The sequence below is a fragment of the Ctenopharyngodon idella genome, chromosome 7 (genome assembly GCF_019924925.1).
Source record: "Ctenopharyngodon idella isolate HZGC_01 chromosome 7, HZGC01, whole genome shotgun sequence".
Lineage (NCBI taxonomy): Eukaryota > Metazoa > Chordata > Actinopteri > Cypriniformes > Xenocyprididae > Ctenopharyngodon > Ctenopharyngodon idella.
Genome location: NC_067226.1, coordinates 25235052 through 25254393, shown reverse-complemented (window position 1 = coordinate 25254393; position 19342 = coordinate 25235052). Strand labels below are relative to the sequence as shown.

At 36.5% G+C, this 19342-nt stretch overlaps 2 protein-coding genes across 2 annotated transcripts; one reads left to right on the top strand and one right to left on the bottom strand.

The window, feature by feature from the left end:
- Positions 1-13: 13 nt before the first annotated feature.
- oxa1l (OXA1L mitochondrial inner membrane protein) lies at positions 14-9823 on the bottom strand. Its single transcript, XM_051898491.1, has 10 exons — positions 9662-9823; positions 7583-7717; positions 6931-7228; positions 6374-6517; positions 6052-6137; positions 5759-5923; positions 5334-5438; positions 5061-5223; positions 2247-2327; positions 14-284 (listed from the first exon to the last, which is right to left on the bottom strand). The coding sequence occupies exons 1-10, from the start codon at positions 9770-9772 to the stop codon at positions 163-165; spliced, it is 1410 nt and encodes a 469-aa protein (XP_051754451.1). The 5' UTR covers positions 9773-9823; the 3' UTR covers positions 14-162.
- casp23 (caspase 23, apoptosis-related cysteine peptidase) lies at positions 9815-16496 on the top strand. The gene is made up of 11 exons (XM_051898492.1): positions 9815-10043; positions 10280-10339; positions 10463-10533; positions 10618-10791; positions 11700-11879; positions 11958-12029; positions 12284-12460; positions 12562-12805; positions 12948-13049; positions 15204-15313; positions 15552-16496. Exons 1-11 carry the CDS (start codon positions 9968-9970, stop codon positions 15645-15647), a joined length of 1362 nt encoding a protein of 453 aa, XP_051754452.1. The 5' UTR covers positions 9815-9967; the 3' UTR covers positions 15648-16496.
- Positions 16497-19342: the final 2846 nt, after the last annotated feature.

The window sequence follows — 19342 nt, the reverse complement described above, 5'->3', positions numbered from 1 at the left end:
ATGGAGAGGGTGGTAAGGCAATAAGACTGCTCTTTAATGGCAAGAAAACAGCACAACACCTTTTCATCAAATGTTGTATTTAGTCTTAATATTACCACCCATCCCTTAGTCCTTCTCAATACATATATGTACAAAGCAATCACACAATTCTCCATCAAGGTGTTAGCCAATCGTCTCTTCCCAGGGTCTCTTCTTGTCTTGCTTTGGACTACTCGATTTTCCTGTTGACATTGGTGCTGCTGATTGCTGAAGGGGGTTATGGGTAAAAGTCTGCCTCAGGGGACCTTGGAAAGTGCAGGAATAAATGAAAATTGTGAATAACAAGCATCATATGTAATACCCAAGCTTAACAAGCGCACACACTCACAATATACAAATGGAGGTGAGAGAGGCGAACCGAATGCAATGATTGGATGAGTATTTTTTGGTCCTGAGATTTCCACTGAAGATATTTACACATTTTATTAATTTTTAGACCAGTTCTATTATTAATTGCTATCAGGATGTGAAGCATTTCAACCAGTATAACAAAAAAGTGTTTATGAAAAACATTGCCAACCCTAACATTGCCTACCCCTTTAAGCAGCACAAGAGTTTTCAACATTGATAATAATAAGAAATGTTTCTTGAGCAGCAAATCAGCATATTAGAATGATTTCTGAAGGATCATGTGACACTGAAGACTGGAGTAATGATGCTGAAAATTCAACTTTGCATCACAGGAACAAATTACATTTTAAATACAGTATATTAAAACAGAAAAATGATATTTTAAATTGTAATATTTTTAAAATACTACTGTTTTTACTTTATTTACTGTATTTTTGATCAAATAAATGCTCTTTTGGTGATCATAAGATACATTGGCAAGAAAAAGTATGTGAACCACTTGCAGAATCTGTGAAAATGTTAATAATTTTAACAAAATAAGAGAGATCATACAAAATGCATGTTATTATTTTTTTAGCACTGTCCTGAGTAAGATATTTTACATAAAAGATGTTTACATATAATCCACAAGACAAAAAAAATAGCTGAATTTATTAAAATAACCCCATTCATAAGTATATGAACCATTGATTCTTAATACTGTGTGTGGTTACCTGGATGATCTACAACTGTTTTTTTTGTTGTGTGATGGTTGTTCATGAGTCCCTTGTTTGTCCTGAGCAGTTAAACTGAGCTCTGTTCTTCAGAAAAAATCTCCAGGTCCCAAAAATTCTTCAGTTTTCCACCATCTTTTGCATATTTGAACCCTTTACAACAGTGACTGAATGATTTTGAGATCCATCTTTTCACACTGAGGACAATTGAGGGACTCAAACACAACTTTTAAAAAAGGTTCAAACATTCACTGATGCTCCAGAAAAAAAACATGATGCATTAATAGATGGGGGGTGAAAACATTTGGAATTTGAAGATCAAGGTAAATTGTATTTAATTTGTCTTCCAGGAAACATGCAAGTATTTTCTGTTGCTTCCGAAGTTCAGTACTAAATGAAAAAAAAATGACATTGAAGCAAAATAAGAAAAATTTGGACCTCTTCATCCTGTTCAAAAGTTTTCACCCCCCGACTCTTAATGCATCGTGTTTTCTTCTGAAGCATCAGTGAATGTATGAACCTTTTTTAATATTTGTGTTTGAGTCCCTCAGTTGTCCTCCATGTGAAAAGATGGATCTCAAAATCATTCAGTCACTGCTGTAAAGGGTTCAAATATGCAAAAGATGGTGGAAAACTGAAGAATTTTTGGGACCTGGAGATTTTTTCTGAAGAACAGAGCTCAGTTTAACTGCTCAGAACAAACAAGGGACTCATGAACAACCATCACACAACAAAAAAAAAAAAAAAACAGTCGTAGATCATCCAGGTAACCACACACAGTATTAAGAATCAATGGTTCACAAACTTTTGAACTGGGTCATTTTAATAAATTCAGCTATTTTTTTGTCTTATGGATTATATGTAAACATCTTTTATGTAAAATATCTTACTCAGGACAGTACTAAATCAAATAACATGCATTTTGTATGATCTCTCTTATTTTGTTAAAATTTTGCACATTTTCACAGATTCTGCAAGTGGTTCACATACTTTTTCTTGCCACTGTACATCTTTCAAAAGCATTGAGAGAAAAAAAAAAAAAAACTCTTATTGACCCCAAACATTTGAAAGGTAGTATAGGCAGTAGAGAGCATATACAGTTCAGTAGGTTTTGAAACAGATCTATAGAGAACGAACCCTCACCTTTGGCTGCCATATCCAGGTGTCCTTTAATTCTCCTTTCTCTTTCCTCCAGCTGCTGAGCCAATTGGGCATTCTTCCATCCTGAGGTGAACAGATACAGAAACATTATATAGAGAGTATATAAGACAGGCAAAAACAGTAAGAGGAGAAAAGTAAAAGGAGAAAAGATTCAGATACAGAACAGTGCTGTTCTTGTTAATTGCAACTAAGGCCCTGTTTACACCTGGTATTAAGATGCGTTTTGGTCGATCGGATCCCAAGTAGACGAGGGAGACACATTCCTGTTTACACCTGGTGTTCTCTTTTGTCCATTTTCAACCACTTCTGTCCTGATTTCTTTGAGGGGAGGGTCTATAGGTGGGTAAATGTATAAAAACGAAGGAAAAACATAAGGAGAGCATCAGCTTTCGTTTCTGCTCTGATAGCCGCAAGACCACGCCGATCAGATTGACGAAAATGCTTCTTAATACCAGGTGAAAAACTATGAAATGGCCAAAAACTATTAAACAGCATTTTTGGTAATTGAATTAAGGCTTAAATAACATAAAATATATTCAATTAAAAAATAAATAAATAAATAAACGAAAATTATAAATGTTGCCTTGGCAGTAAACGAAAATAAATACAGAGAGTCTATTTACACCAAAAGCAAAAAGCTCACGTTGTTGGTAAATAGCCTTATTTACACTAACTCAACCCACCATTGTATCATTGAGCCAGACAAAATTACAAAAGAAACGCCGCTGATAACAGGATCAGTGGTGTGGAGATTAAAGTGGGTGGCGTTAGTTTTTGATGCGACAGACCCAAGTTCAAATCCACCTTTTTCCGAACTTCTTTTCCCCTTGCATATCGGCTCCGAGAGGCATTTATTTTATATAAAAATTAGCACCCAAACTCTGTAACAGTCTTCCTAGCCTTGTTCGGGAAGCAGACAGACTCTGTTAAAATCTAGACAAAAAACATGTCTCTTTAACCTGGCATACACAACACATGATCACATTTATATAATTCACATCTGCTAAAGGATTGTTAGGCTGCATAAATGAGGTCAACCGGAACCGGTAACACTTCCCATAACACCCGATGTATTTGTTACATCGTAAGAAGAATGTCATCTATGCTAATATTAGTCTCTCTGTTAAATCCCGAGGTTACCGTAGTCTGTCGTATCCGGCCCGTATCCAGATCAGATGGTGGACCTGCACCTAGACACGACCACAATGCAGCCCTGAATTTCAGCAGAGACTGTGTCAACTAGGCCTCAGCAAAGACCTATGACCAGCTTCATATCCATACTGGCATGATGAATTCAATCTTTAAGCAAAAGGAACTGGATGAAATATTTGAATGCTACCGATCCACAATCTGATTTCTGACTTGTGATGCAGCCTGAATCCTAATCACACCGTGTTCGTTCGTTGGCCAGAACATAACTGATCACCCGAATGAACGCTGTTTGCATCATGAAATTATTTTCCTGTTATCACTGTAAAGCTGCTCTGAAACAATCTGTATTGTATTAAGCGCTATATAAATAAAGGTGACTTGACTTGATAAAAAATTAAGAAAATATTTGGAAATAAAAATAAAGCTATATAGAAAAAGAAAATGCAGTGCACATATCAAAATTACTAAAACTTAAACTAAAATTACAATTAAATCTGAATATAAAGATAAAAGCTAATTTAAAATATTAAAGGTGCAGTATGTAAGAATTCTGTCCGCTAGAGGCCTATTCAAAACAAAGGCGTAGCTTGATGATGGCAAGTTTGAGCGCGGAATCTTGGGACATGTGGTCTTCACCTCAACGGACGGTGCAAAAGAATTGGGATAGGACTCGGGAAGAAATCATGTTCATGGATGCGATTATTAATGTTATTGTAGTATGAAGCAGAGCAGGACCGAGTGTTGTGGGAGCTGAACGAGGCCGCTGGAGCGATTGATCAACACACAGCGTGAGCAGCGGAACTTTTATTATGACACAGTCGCCGGCGCCGCTTCCGCTTTTCCGGTCATGAGTATAAGGTAACACAACTCTGTTTATCATATTAGATACATTTCAGTGTGTTGAAAATGATGTTATAACGTTACTCTGAGCGTTCGCTCGCCAGCTGCTGTGAGACACTTGTTTGAGACACACTGCAGTAAGCTTGATCGATATTAGAATATCATATTAAATGCTGGATGGCTTGTGTTGATAAATGGCATGCAATTAATTTTAAAACGTATTGTATGATGGAGAAAATGCTGTATTACTGTTACTAAAAATAAAGCTGCATCTGATTATGTTATGTTAGCTACTTCACAAAATAGTGTTTTTCTCTGAGGCATGGTAAAGCATGGTACTCGCAAAAAAAAAAAAAAAAAAAAAAAAAAAAAAAAATCAAGAAAATTAGATTTAAACAATACGACTAAAAGTGTTGAGCTATATAACAACAATACGTTTTCTGTCTATAAATATATCAAAACAGTTGCTCCCTTGCCTATTAAAACATGTAAATATTACAGTGTCTTTGGTGTTTCCATGGTTTCTACAAAATAAAACCGGAAACCGAGGGTAACGCTGGTATTGACAGGCGACTCCTCACACGTCCCGGAGCCTTGGTAAAAATTGCGGTTTTCTCACAATTTACAAACAGTTGGAAACGTGTGGGATATTGTAAGTACTCAAGTGAACAAAATATATAACACTGGCCTAGTGGTTTTGGGATATTTTACTGCAAAATTCTTACATATTGCACCTTTAATAATAAATAAATAAATAAATACTATGATTTCTGAAAAATCCTTAAATTTTAAATTCATCCACACCTTTCTTGACACTTTCTATGAAGCCTTCATTCTTAGGTAGTGCTGAAGGTGGGTGTGCGATGCGTTCTGGGATGCGGAACTTCTGTCTCACTGCCGGGTGCTTCAGCAGGGCCACCTGACCCAGTGAGAAGAGGTTAGAGGTCATCCAGTAGGTAAACACCGCCTGTAAAACACACAGATCACATGACACTGAGGGAAATCATAACAGCATGACAAGAGAAGACCGATCCCATCACAAATACTGTGTGGCAAGAGAGAGTGCGAGAGACTAACCGTGGGGAAGTTAATCGTTAGAGGCAGGATAACAAAGGGCATGATCCTGAAGACGGTCTTCATGGCCCTCAGATTGGGGTTGTCTACACCAGATTCAGCTCCCAACTAAAAGCACATTTGAAATTGTTGCAATACTTCAAAAACGTGGCTGTCAAGCTCCAAAAAGGACACACACAAAAAAGTCAATATTGTCCATACAACCCATGGCTAAATTCCAAGTCTCAAAGCCATACAATAGCTTTATGTAAGATACAAAACAAATAGTTTTAAAAATAGAAAATTCAAAAGTGGTCATATGGTGACTTTTATCCTAGGTCACAATATGCTTTCACTGTATCAAGCTTCTTCAAAATATCTAAAATGTTTGTTCCGTGACAGAAAGAAACGGTTTTGGAATTACTTGATATATTTATTAACTTATTTACCTCTAAGATGGCAAACATTGTGCCAGTCACAGCAATGGGGAGAATGTAAAATGGATCACATGCAGTTAGATCTGTGAACCACCAGAGGCCGCCAGTCTGCAAACTTGGTACAGGGAGATCAGCCATCTTGCGCAAGGCAATGAAGAAAGAGACGAAGATTGGAGCCTGAAGAGGAAGGTGATAAAAAGGTAAATATGACTACTAAACAGCAGCTGATTATCCAAGTAACTTGACCTTGACACCTAAATAGCGATCAGATGCTCATAAGAATAAAAGCATTAACAGTAACTGACCTGTACCAAGGGCACTAGGAACCCACGCAAAGGGTTCACATCATGTTTCTTCTGAAACATCATCAAGTCAGTATATGCCTTTGAAACTGAAGAAAGAAAAGGAATTCTTCTTAATTAAAAAGCATTAAAAAAAACATTATAATCCACTATTGAAAAGTTCAGGACTAGAATGAGAGAACAAATTAGAGAGCATCAGGGGGTAGAAAAAAGAAGCAATGCAAGAGATCATTTACATACTCTGACAATATAACAAAGTTTAAAAAAGAGAGAAAGAAAAATTATATGAAGAGAAAATATGGTTTAGAAAAGATGAGACACTTACATTCAAATTTGTTACCGCTCTGCTTGGCTTCATTCATGCGGTCGGTGAGTTTTGTCATTTCCGGCAGGACGTTGTTCAGTTTGGCTGCTTCTCTCTGTCCCTTTACAATGACCGGGAACACAGCACACCGAGCAACAATGGTGCCTGAGGAAAACAGACAGAAAGTTATGGTAAAGGAAAATTAAAATTAAATTGACAGACAGACAGATAAAATTTCAAAAAATAAAATTACAAGTAATAAAATGAGAATATGAATTCTAAATACAATAAAAAAAACCTTGTGGCTATTCATAAGTACAATTCTACACGTAACCAAATAAATAGAATGGAAATATTACTTTAATAATGTGCTGATTTCTCTTTGTCAGTTTCTTGTCATCTCTCAAGACTGACTAAGTGGTCTGTGTTGCTGTAAAACTGCCTAATTCATTATCAAAGATGCACAAAACTAAATGCTGATTTGATTGATAGATATATCAATCCATCCAACAGCATCTTTGTTAATGAATTAGGCAGTTTACAGCAATAAACAGCACTCATTATAAACACTTCTTTACCTGCAACAATGGCCCCCCACCATGGCAGCCCAATGCCAACATGCATAAACTCAAGCAGATTCTGGATCAGACCCACAGGTGTGTAACTGCACAGGCCGAGCTCTGATAGGCTGGCTTCAGCTCCAACCCCCTGCAGAACATCCAATGCAGTGAGAGGAGCCTCGGCCACTTGCTCTGTGATTGGTGGTGTGACTGTGGAGGTGAGGTCAGCAGCAGGACTTGGAATGGACACTGGGACAGATACAGCAGCATTTGCCATTTCACTTGGAGTCGACACGCTCTGAACTGCTTCTATCGTCTGTAAAATAAACAAAATACTTGAGCAGTTGAAATCTATCACAAAAGTCAATTCACAAAAAGATCTTCAGAGATCTATTTTATCTAATTGAGATTAGTGAGGGGGAAGAGTACATAAATATACAATACTTAATGCATAAAGCCCAGAGTATACTTCAACTGTATGCATACGCTTGCGTATATAGCGTGCACAAATCAGGGGGGCGCGCGTACTATTCTGGTGACAAAATTTGCATTGTGCACTGTATGCGGACCCTCGTGTACACATAAAAAAGTATACTTTGGGTTTAAGTATAGGCCTATGGCAGTAGTAGAAACACTCTGCTATGGAATGAAAATTCCTTGAGCAACCCACCTGTGAGCTGTTGTGTCTGACGGCCACAGCACTGACCAGCAGGAACTGGCCATGATTGGGACACCCAAGAAGTGCCCTAACTAAAGGACTCCTACTTCCTCTGCCAGTGTGAAGATGTGATCTCTGTACAAACCACTGCAACAAGATGGAATTCAGGGAAAAAGTCAGATCACTATCAAACAGAGACCTTTTGAAAAATGCAATAAACTACAAACAGGCTGTTCAGGATATTTATTCACTTAGTAGACACTGTTATAATGCAACTTACAAATGAAGAACATCACAATTTTTTTGATGCAAGAGTGAACATTATTTATAGTACACATAGTATAATCCAGCAAACCCGATTAGTACAAAAGCATAGGTGAAATGCAAAAGAGAAAAATAATTGTTTGTTCATTTATTTATCAATCAAACAAACAGAGTTATGAATAAGAACATTTGCGTTAATATCTAAGCCAGTGGTTCTCAACCTTATTGACCTAAAGGCCCCCCACTTTCCAACACAATATTCAAAGACCCCTACATAACATATTAACAAAACTATAACTATGAATATAATTAACTATGATATAATATTAATAGAAACTTTCACTTAAAAGAAGTGTCAGTACAGGTTAATTAAGCACAATTTATTTTGTTATTCTAGAAGTTTCATGAACTCTATGTTCTTCAATAATGTTCTTCAATTATGTTACCAGTAAAAAGTGGAATACATTATTTTAAATAAATCTAGTCAGTGACAGAGTGCAAACATATTCATCTAAAATAAATCTGTTTCAGCATCAGAATCAAGAATATTTTTATTCTGTTGTCACCATTGTCCTGTGCATTGAGTTACCAGCACCAAGTCCAGGCCTATTCATTTCCACTCCCAATGTAATACCAAATTTAGTATTTTAATCAACAGTACATTTTTTGTTATCCTTTTACCATATGTGTTGGAGTATTGCAATAATATTGTACCGTGAGTTCAGTATCATGATATGTATCGAATCGTGACATGAGGGTATCATTACACCCCAAGAATATACATAATCTTAAAGGGATAGTTCACCCAAAAATGAAAATTTGATGTTTATCTGCTTACCCCCAGGGCATCCAAGATGTAGGTGACTTTGTTTCTTCAGTAGAACACAAATAATGATTTTTAACTCCAACCGTTGCGGGTGAGGTCTGAACGCGCTCTGACCATGGAAGTGATGTCTTGCGCTTATACTTCAATGAGTGCGAGACATCACTTCCGTCATCAGAACGAGTTTTCAGACCTCACCAACCACATGCGCTCAAGGCAGTTGGACATAGTGGTGTTTTAGAGGTGAAAAATGATATAAATACTGTTTCGGTTTCTCGCACAAACCGATCGTTTCGTGTCTTAGGACATCAATGTGTCGTCACGAGCCACAGGGTTTAATTTGGATTTGTCTGTGCTTTTTTTTTTTTTGACTCTTATAGATGGAGTTACCATTGACAAGCATTATACGACTGACAGACCGCAACGGTTGAAGGTAAAAAATCATCATTTGTGTTCTACTGAGTCTTGGATGCCCTGGGGGTAAGCAGATAAACATAAAATTTTCATTTTTGGGTGAACTATCCCTTTAAGTCATCCTGCGGACCCCTTAGAAGTTTGCTGAGGGCCCCGGTCCCCTGGTTAAGAACCACTGATCTAAACTATAAGACACATTGTTAAGAAAATGAGTAATCAGTCACATGATGCTGTTAGTCTACATTAAATGTAGATAGCAATGCAAATTATAACACAAAAAAATGCATAGTGTGGGAAATGTAATTATTAATCTCACCAAATCCCTGATCATGACACCATGTTACCAGGCAATATATCAATTTATCAACCAATCAACAATTAGAGAAATGGTTTATATACATGATCATTAATCCTGATTTTTAACCGCTTTGTTGTGAAGTGTTTTGAAGATGTTAAGGGACATGAATACCCGCTCTACAGTGCACAACCTCAGCTATGCTATTTAGCTTCTGTCAAAGTCATGTCATGTGAAGTACTCTGTTTTTGCTGACTTTGGGGAGCGAATTGACAAAGTACAAAATGCCACTCACCTTATTCCCTGTCATAACAATAGGAAGAGTGGAAATGCTCAATGTGCTTGTTTGTCGAAACATACATGTTGTAAGACATTCTGTCACCACTCTGCCCCTGAGCGCAGCCATCTTGGATTGAAAAAACACATTGTACGGTGAGCGCAAAGGGACAGCGCGTTTCTACTCCGCCCCCTTTCAAATAAAACCGTCCATCTGTGGAGTAGTGAACCTATTCTGGTTACTTCAGCTTAGTTTAGGGGAGTTTGTCTTTCACCCCTGAAGTTTAGCATAGGAAAAAATATAACTACATTTTAAACGTAAAAAATGACGGAAGAAGAGGATAACTGGGATGAAGATTTGGAAGAAGACGCCGCGGTAGCAAATGTCATCAAATACTTGAGTAATCTGAATTTTTATCACATTTGTTTTTCCCATTTTATACGTTTCCCAATGTGTGATACATGATGATAAAAATTATTTGATTAAGTAAAATAATAGAAATAATCACAGAAAAACCGAAAGTGAAACGGACCAACATCGATTTTAAAAGGAAGTTTTACGGGGGAGGGGAAACAAAACAGAAAAATATGTAGGCTATTGTTTTTGTTTTGTTGTTGTTGTTGTTTTTTAATCCAGATATACATAAACAACATTGCTATTCCGAAGTACGGCCATCAACTGAAAGAGTGGACTCTGGTGAGTTCACCACCTATTACCGTTAATCAAATACATCAGCATTCTGATAGAAAAGTGTGATTTCAGCATTTAGTTTATGTATGTACTTCATCAAATTTTTAAGTAAATTATTTTTGTTAACAGTTCCATTGCCCTGTGGTCATCAAATGCCAGCAGACTATGTTGTTGCTTGGTTCAAGTATTATCTTAAACAGGTTGGTCCCTATTACACTCTTTATATTGTTTATTTACTGACACCTATACTACAATTTTATGTTCAACTGGTTCTTGTCTTTTAGAAAAATACTGAATTTTCCTGCCCTGGTTTTAATGAGGTTCAGAGGAAAACCTGCGGCTCAAAGCTCTCTTATCAGGGCATCTGTCAGCTGATACCACTGACAGACAAACAACGGGAATACTTAGAGGAGAACCTCGCTGCACTTGTTGCTAGAAGGCTGTTTGACTTTAAAGCTGTAAGATAATTCAATTTGTCTGCTTTTGCATGCATATCTTAAAGGTGCAATGTGTAGATTTTAGGAGGATCTATTGACAGAAATGCAATATAATATACATAACTATGTTTTCAGTGGTGTATAAAAACCTTACATAATGAACCGTTATGTTTTATTACCTTAGAATGACCCATTTCTATCTACATACACCACGGGTCCCCTTACATGTTAAGTCGCCATTTTGCGCCGGCATGTTTCTACAGTAGCCCTAAACGGACAAACTGCTCTACAGAGCGCGTTTGCTTGACTAGCTACTCTCTGCTGTCTCAGACGATAAATTTGTCCTGTGTTGGCCACCGTAGCTTCTCTATATTGCAATTCGCAACCTCACCGCTAGATGAAAATGATAAGAAACAGCCAATCCATCCTCCTTTAAAGAGTTTGAGCATTTAAAGCGACAGACTATAAATCTGCAGCGCTCGCTTTGATTAATGAACAGAAAGATATCATTCACTGGTGTGGATGCTAGTATAGTTGTCGTTGTAGCTATCTTTATAGTTATCGTTCTTTTTGTGAACAGGCCTTTACACCAGGGGTTTTCACACTAGGTTACAGGGACCTCCAGGGGGCCACAAGGGAGTGATGGGGGGTTTGTGGTAAAGTTATAGAAAATCTGTGTAAAAAATGTATAAATAGCCTAAATAATAAAAAGACTAATTAACTAAATAAACAAATATATTTGATTAAAGTAATAAATAGATTAAAATAAATAGTATTACATTGGGTCTTTATACTTGAAAATACAGAACTGCCTTTTAAATTTTAGGATGGGGTCCCCTGCATGAGGATGATCATATTTGGGAGTCTGCGGCAAATAAAAGATTGAAAACCCCTGTCAGTCCAAATGCATCTGTTTGTCTTTACTGCAGTGTCCAGGATGTCAGTCTCATGTGGAAAGACGAGATCGAAATAACCTGTGTGTACACTGCACTATCTGCACGGCCAACTTGAAACGCACTTACTACTTCTGCTGGAACTGCCGGAGGGAATGGAAGGGCCCGGCCAATAATGCTGTGCAGTGTGACAACAATGGCTGTGGACAGAAAGTGGTAAATATGAGAGTGGTTTTATGAAATATAAAGTGATTTTATTTAATCTAGTATTAACATTTTGTTGCATTTGAACAGAGAACTTCAGATCCTCTTAAACCATGCAAACCTGAGTTTAAAAGGGAAATCCTTACACGAGAGGGACAAGATGTAAGTTAGGTTGTATATATATCACAAAACTGAAAATGGCTAGTATAATAAAAAAAAAAATTCCTCCATACCATTAAATAGTAGCATTGAAACAATTAAGAAACACGTAATATTGTGGTAATTGTCCTAAGGATGTGGGAATGTACTCTATATTTTTGAATTTGTTTATTGTATTATTCTTTATGCATGTGCAGTATATTATGTGCAAATTAAGAAAATGTGTTTGTGAATTATTTTTCCTCTTCTCTGATAAGATTTACCCAATAAAAGACAAATCCCCTGACAGAAAACGTCTGGCACTGCTCATCAACAATGTCGAGTTTAAATACATAGATGACAGGACTGGGGCAGACAAGGATGAGCTGAAAATGGAGATGCTGCTTAATGGTCTGGGTTACACTGTGGTGACACTCAGAGACCTCACTGCACAGGTGCGTACAAGTGTGTTTAAGCCAAATAGGCCAGTCTACTTGAGCCAATTGTGTCATTTTTAAAAAAAAAATATTAAAGATATTGATGGTCTGATGTTCAGGGCATGCTTGCTGCCTTGCGAGACTTTGCCCAGCGAGAGGAACATGTCAAGTCAGACAGCTGCTTTGTGGTGTTGATGTCCCATGGAGATGCCACTGGAATCAGTGGAGTTTTCGATTCCGAAAGCAGTGATGATGAAGATGACATTTTGCCAGCAGATGAAATCTTTAATTGCTTGAACACTCCAAACTGTGCTGGATTGCGGGACAAGCCAAAAATCATCCTCATCCAGGCGTGTAGGGGTGGTGAGTTACTAAACATTATATTAGAAAATAAAGTAACTGGGTGTTAAACTCTACTAATCAAAATATTTGATTGGTTAGAGACCCATCCAGTACTGCGCACTAACAGCAACATGCATTGACTAATGTTTCCCTTATGTTATAGATAGAGAAGGCAGTGTAGATGTCCAGGATAGTAAGCCAAGACACAACAGAAGAAAAGAGCACCGTGAAAAAGACTTCTGCTGCCTGAGGTCCTGTACTCCAGGTAAATAATATTTCCATACCCAATTCCACTATACTGTACGTTTACTAGAGCTCCAGGATTTTAGCAGTACTTCTCTATTTTTACCTTTAGCGTACCGCTAGTTTTCCTTATGTACTGACACTTCCGACATGTTGCACGTACGGAAGCCCGCCGCACCCTCCTTTCTTCAAGAACGCGTTTTGAACCAAGCATCAGGAGTACCAGCACTTTTATTTTTCTATTTCAAGCACTGTCGCTACTGTAGACATCAGTGTTTATATTTGAACTATAAACTTTTATCCCAGTACTTCTATGTTAATTTTAAAGTGCCCCTATTATGCCTTTTTTAAGGTTCCTAATATTGTTTTGTGAGTCTCCTACAACGGGTTTACATGCATGCAAGGTCAAAAAACACTTTAGTTTTCTTATAATATACATTTAATTTCACCTGAGATATTAATAATTCGTAAAAGATTCATTTAAAGCAGTTCAGAGAATCAGTCTCTCTAAACCCCTCCTTTCCGTGAGCCTACACTGCTCTGATTAGTCAGATGGCCCAATCCTTTGTGATTGGTCCCATTGCCATAACTGAATGACAGCTATCAATTCGATAGCATCGATTTTACCGTATCAATTCGAGCCCGAGTCCAATGATGAAACGTCTGATGTAGTCGATCAACCAGAAACTGATTCGCAATCACGACTGAAGTAGGACGTTTCTATATGGTAAGTGTCACCGTAGTTATTTATAAGACGTGATAGCAGCGTCACTGTTTATGAAGGTGCATCTGTGGGAACTGTATCAGAATGCCAAGCGAAGCTAAAAACTTCTAACATAAGATAAACATTTAGGCCAGATGTGTACACAGACTCTTTCGTCATAACTATTAACATTACAATGGGTGTTTACTGTTTACAGAGAGAATACTTCAACTAGTTAGCGTGGACTAGCATCTTAACATCCTATTACAATACAGATAGAGCTCCACTCTACTGTAATAAAAAAAACGTCGTGGAAAAAAACTGTTTGTTTTGTATGTTGTAAACTCCCACGTTAGCCGAGCACAAACATGAATAGCTGATAATGCATTACACTTTGTAAACAAAAGTCATGCTCCATCCTTGATCATTACTGCAAATATTAAGACAGACAAGCTGCATTAATCGACACATTTTTAGACAATATTAGACCGACATATGAATAGCAGAACTACAGAAACGTGAAACGTGAGTTAACCGGTTAGCAGGAGACAGACAACATAACATACAAAACTACGAATTTTGAATGATCGTTAGAAAATATAAACATCAATTATTAATCATACTTACAGGTTGGGATTCAGAGGAGCAAGCTGGTCCAAATAAACTGGGCATTGATCCATATTTTAAGACCAAGCGTTTTGTGAATCCTGCGTTAAACTCCCCGAGGTTTGAGAAGCAGTCGTCAGTAAAATGACAACAAAAGATTGTACTGCTGTGGTATTGTTGAAAAAATTAATTTTCCCTGGCGTCTGCGCGCGCAATAAGTGGGCGGGCGGTATGCTAATGTTTTGTTGTGATGTCACAACGAAACAGCTTGGGATTCATTTTACAAACAACTCGTTTAATTGACTCTGAGTCGACTCTTTTGAGAGACAATAACTTTATATACGGTGCACTTTCAGATTTAAAACTTTGCAGGATGTTTTCATTCACTTAGAGCTATGCTACACACTACATGAAAGGTCATTTTCAAAAATCCATAATAGGGGCAATTTAATGTTTGTAACAGAAATAACGATGCTTTGTGGTTGAAAAAACTGTGTGTGAAGCTGTTTCATACCATGACAACTGCTCTCTCTGGCTCAGCAGCAGTGTCAACGCAGATTTGATTTAATTTAATCCAGATTTGATGTGATCGTACTTGTTAAAGCTTTAATAGACATAGGAGAATCATTGTTATTTAGAAATAAGATCGCATGGGTGTTTAAATCTTTTAACGATTAACCGTGCAGCTCTAATATTTACTATATAACATTACACGAAACACACACAAATGCTTTTTAGTAACATAAACTGATGCTGACTCCTGGGTATATTGTTTTAAATGTGTGTTAAAATGATACGTGTTATTTGTTTCACAAGCAGTGAGGATCAGTCACACAATGTTTGTAATAATTTGTATTTTTTATACAGACACGGTGTCCTATAGAAACAAAGAGAATGGCTCACATTTCATCCAAGACATTGTGGAAATATTTAATAAGCATGCCTGCCAGGACCACATCGAGGAGCTCTTCAGAAAGGCAAAGTCACATTCTTTATCAAGACAGACATAAAAATCTGTAGACGTCAATGGCGATGTGTGGTTTTTCAATGATTGATGTTTACTTCCTTGTATTGTTTTTAGTGTTTTATAACTTTGTATGTCAGTTTGTGTTGAACTACCCAGGCCTAGAATAAAGAAAACTTTGTAGTTAAACATTTTAGGTTATTATGTGTGGTTAGTTTTTTTTGTAATTTTTACCTTTATTTTTTAAACAGGTCCTTAAGCAGTTTAAGGAGAAACATCGAGATCAGATGCCATGCAAAGAAAGAACAACGTTATCTAAAAGATTCTACCTCTTCCCAGGGTTGTAAAACATGATGTGTGCAACTTTATCATGTTTGGAGAAAACATGGGACATTTAAATCATGTTTGCATGTTCATATAATTCATGAGCATGATAAACAGATTTAGCTTGCTGTCTATCACCCCCAGAAATAAACTATAAGTAAATTATAGTTTAATTCACAGAGGTCCTGACTCTCCTAGGATGTCCTTCGAAAAGAGTAGGGGTGTAACCCCGACATCCTGGCCATTGGTGGCGGTTGAGGAGATTCCCCCTTCCAAATGTAAAGTGCTTTGAGTGCCCAGAAAAGCGCTATATAAATGTAAGGAATTATTATTATTATTATTATTATTATTATTAAATTCTTATATTTTACACAAATCTATATATATTTCTCTACAATTTACTTGAAAAAAAAAAGTGGGACACTGATATTGAAATATTATGTATAAAATATAAAATATTATGACCATTAAGAAAATCAAGAAAGTAAGCAACTGGATGTATTTTATTGTGAACATACTGTATTTACCTAATTTTATGTAATTGTTCATTTTAAATTGCACATGAATGCATTTGGAAATGTTTATAATCATTTATAATGACCTGTTAGTTTGCTAAATCTGATGACCTGGATTGCATATTTAATTTCTTGTAATTGCTCAGCTATAAAATTGGATTTCCTGTATTTGAAAACAGAAACCAGCAACACTGTGATCTCTGAGATTTATGTGTGTTATCTGTCTTTGGATTTATTTTACATGGGTGGAATGAGACATTGAGGGTTAGATATCCTATGCTTTAGGTAAACAATAACCTCAGTCTTTCTCAAAGCATAAGATGCACATGAATAAAGGCTTTGTCTCAACTCACTAAACATTTGCTGGTTTTATGGACTTTTGTAATATTAGCAACATGTTGTGGATGGTCTGAATATTACCTAGATAGTCATAGGATTTATTTGTGGTTATTGCTATGAAAGAATACTATGAAGTTAAACTATATTTCACAGTAGAGATGTGGAATAATTTGTCCACAGCCAAAACTTTCTCCCTCTGAGGTATCTTAATACTAAATTATAAAATCAATCAAAACAGAGAACGCATTACTGTGACCATTAAAAAAAAAGTTCATAAATTTTGTCTGACAACCGTTGGGTGTTGCCATTTTGTCTCCACAACCGTAAAAGATTTCTTCTCTAAGAGGAAGAAGACCATCTAAGATTATTTTCTCAGTGCTGTCTGATTTGCAAGAGAATCGTTCTTTTGGGCAATTCAATGATTCACTTAGCTAAATACTTATTTCAAATATCCAGTAATTTCATTATTTTTAACCGGTTAATTGAAATGAACTGTCCGAACGAGCTGATTTGTTTAAACGAACAGGACTTATGCAGATGTAGTCGCCGTGCTATTAAGCATTTTTTTTCTTTGAGTTAATGCACTTATACTGTAGTAATCAAGAATAGTTTGTTTTGGAAATCTCGATACGTGATTTGGTGAGACGCATTTTTTATCTTTACCTGTGGCAGCCCAACAAATGGACGTCACATCATCCTCATGTCGTTGTCAAGTAAAATAGGCCTACTACAAGGTTAACTTAGTAACTTTATTAGGTCTAACACATTTGACGTCTTTCAATATTTTAAGCGCTTGAAGTTAGACGCCTCAAATGCAAATACATGCAAATTGCTGCAATTTCATTCGCTGCAGCCGCTAAAGATTCGTTCAGGTCATAGACTGTAAAAAAAGATGGACGACGCGACGTAACATGTAAAACGTACGACGATGGGCGTTGACATGTTACGTAAAAACGTCAGCCTGGGCATGCGCAGAAGGAATCGTCAGTGGAGCCTGGAGGCGGAGTCGCGGTATCAAACTTCCGCCCAGATGATTGCGTCATCATTGATGTATTTTAAATAGTCTATATAAATTATACACAATTTAAAATTCTATCTATAAAATAATAGGCTATTCTAAAATGTCTGGAACGGTCCTGCCATTTTAAATAAAGTTGAACTAACGTTACAGGAGATCGATTGCTGTAGACAGTGCTCTACAATTAATTAGAGTAGGCTATCATTAGTTTTGCCCTGCTAATTATTATTTTATACCCATAAAAATAATTAGTAACTGCCAGATAACGATCACCTGCTTTTTCCCAACATGGCTAACGTCAGGCGTGTTATCTTAACTAATAACATTTATTAATTAGCTTATAAAGCCCACATTTAACGTTACCGAAAAAAGTTCAGTGATCCGTCAGATCCTGTAGGTCGGTTAGTACAGTTTACTGCTGAACAACTCATTTTGTCGGTGTGAAATAACACAGAAATCGAAAATTAATAGTTAGTTATATATCTTCAATCTCCCCTCGAAGCTCCGACAGTCCTCAGAGAAGCTGTCAGTCACAACTGTCAATCACAACGACACGCCCCGTTTCCATAGCATCAAATTGCTAGCTAAAATCAAACTTATCACAAAAACGAACAATTGAAAATATATCAGCGTGATAACAACTACCTTAAATGACCAAAACCATCTTTCGGAAAATTTTATTTGAAGCGTAATTTATTTTTTTGTTTTGACTCAAGTCCCGTTTGTTTGCATTAAGAGGGCGAGGTTTATGACCTGTACTGCATCCAGCCACCAGGGGGCGATCAAAGAGCCCGCAGCTTCACTTTTCAGGTCGTATGAGGCAAATTAAAAAAAAAAAAAAAAAAAAAGGACGTATGAGGCACACCCGGTGTTGTGTAATATTCGGTTCCTGTGAAAAACTGTTCCAGTTGGTGGAGTATATGAATATTCATGATATTTCCCGGTTGTGGGCGTGGCCTTGAGACAACGCGCAGACGAATGGAACTGAAAATATTAGTGCTCAAATCGCAACTCGTTTAATGGATTATTTCGAAACGGCAATGAAGTTTCAATGTTAAGCATTAACTGCAACAGCTGACATTTTCAAAACTATGAATATATTGTGTAATAATATGATAAATCGTCTGTGCTGTTTTGCCTGATTGATTACAGACACAGCAGTATATATACTTGTATCTGTCACAATTTTTTTTTTCTTTTTCTTTTTTTTTTTGCTTTAACAAAGCAACATCAAAATCATTCCACACCTATTTGGGAATCACTAGTCTCCAAGTACTAATCGATTATAATAGATTAAAGGTATAGTCCATCCAAAAAGTTAAAATTTTGTCATCATTTACTCACCCGTCTTCTTTTCCTCTGTGAAGAAGATATTCTGAAGAACATTGGGAACCAGTAGAACTGATTTTGGTGCCCATTGACTTCCATTGTATGAAAAATACACTGATACGTTTTTTAAAATATGTCCCACAAAAAAAAATTTGTCATACAACTTTGAAATAAGATGAGAGCATCAGAATTTTTATTTTTTAATGAACTACCCCTCAAAAGAATACATCCTGTTTTCATTAACAAAAACAGGTTGTATTTAGTTAAGAGTAAAATACTGTTTAGAGAAATAACTACTACTAATAAATATTATATTACTAATAATTTCTTACACACACACATTTATATATATTTATTCTTTGACCATACATTGCACTGAAAAACAACCTTGTCATGTGTTTTATAATGGTAAGTGAAATCATCCAAAATTTAATAATCCATAATGTTGTGTTATAATCGTGTTTAAGATTTGAAAATATTATTCAAACGTACTTCTTCTCATTTTACAAGTATGCAT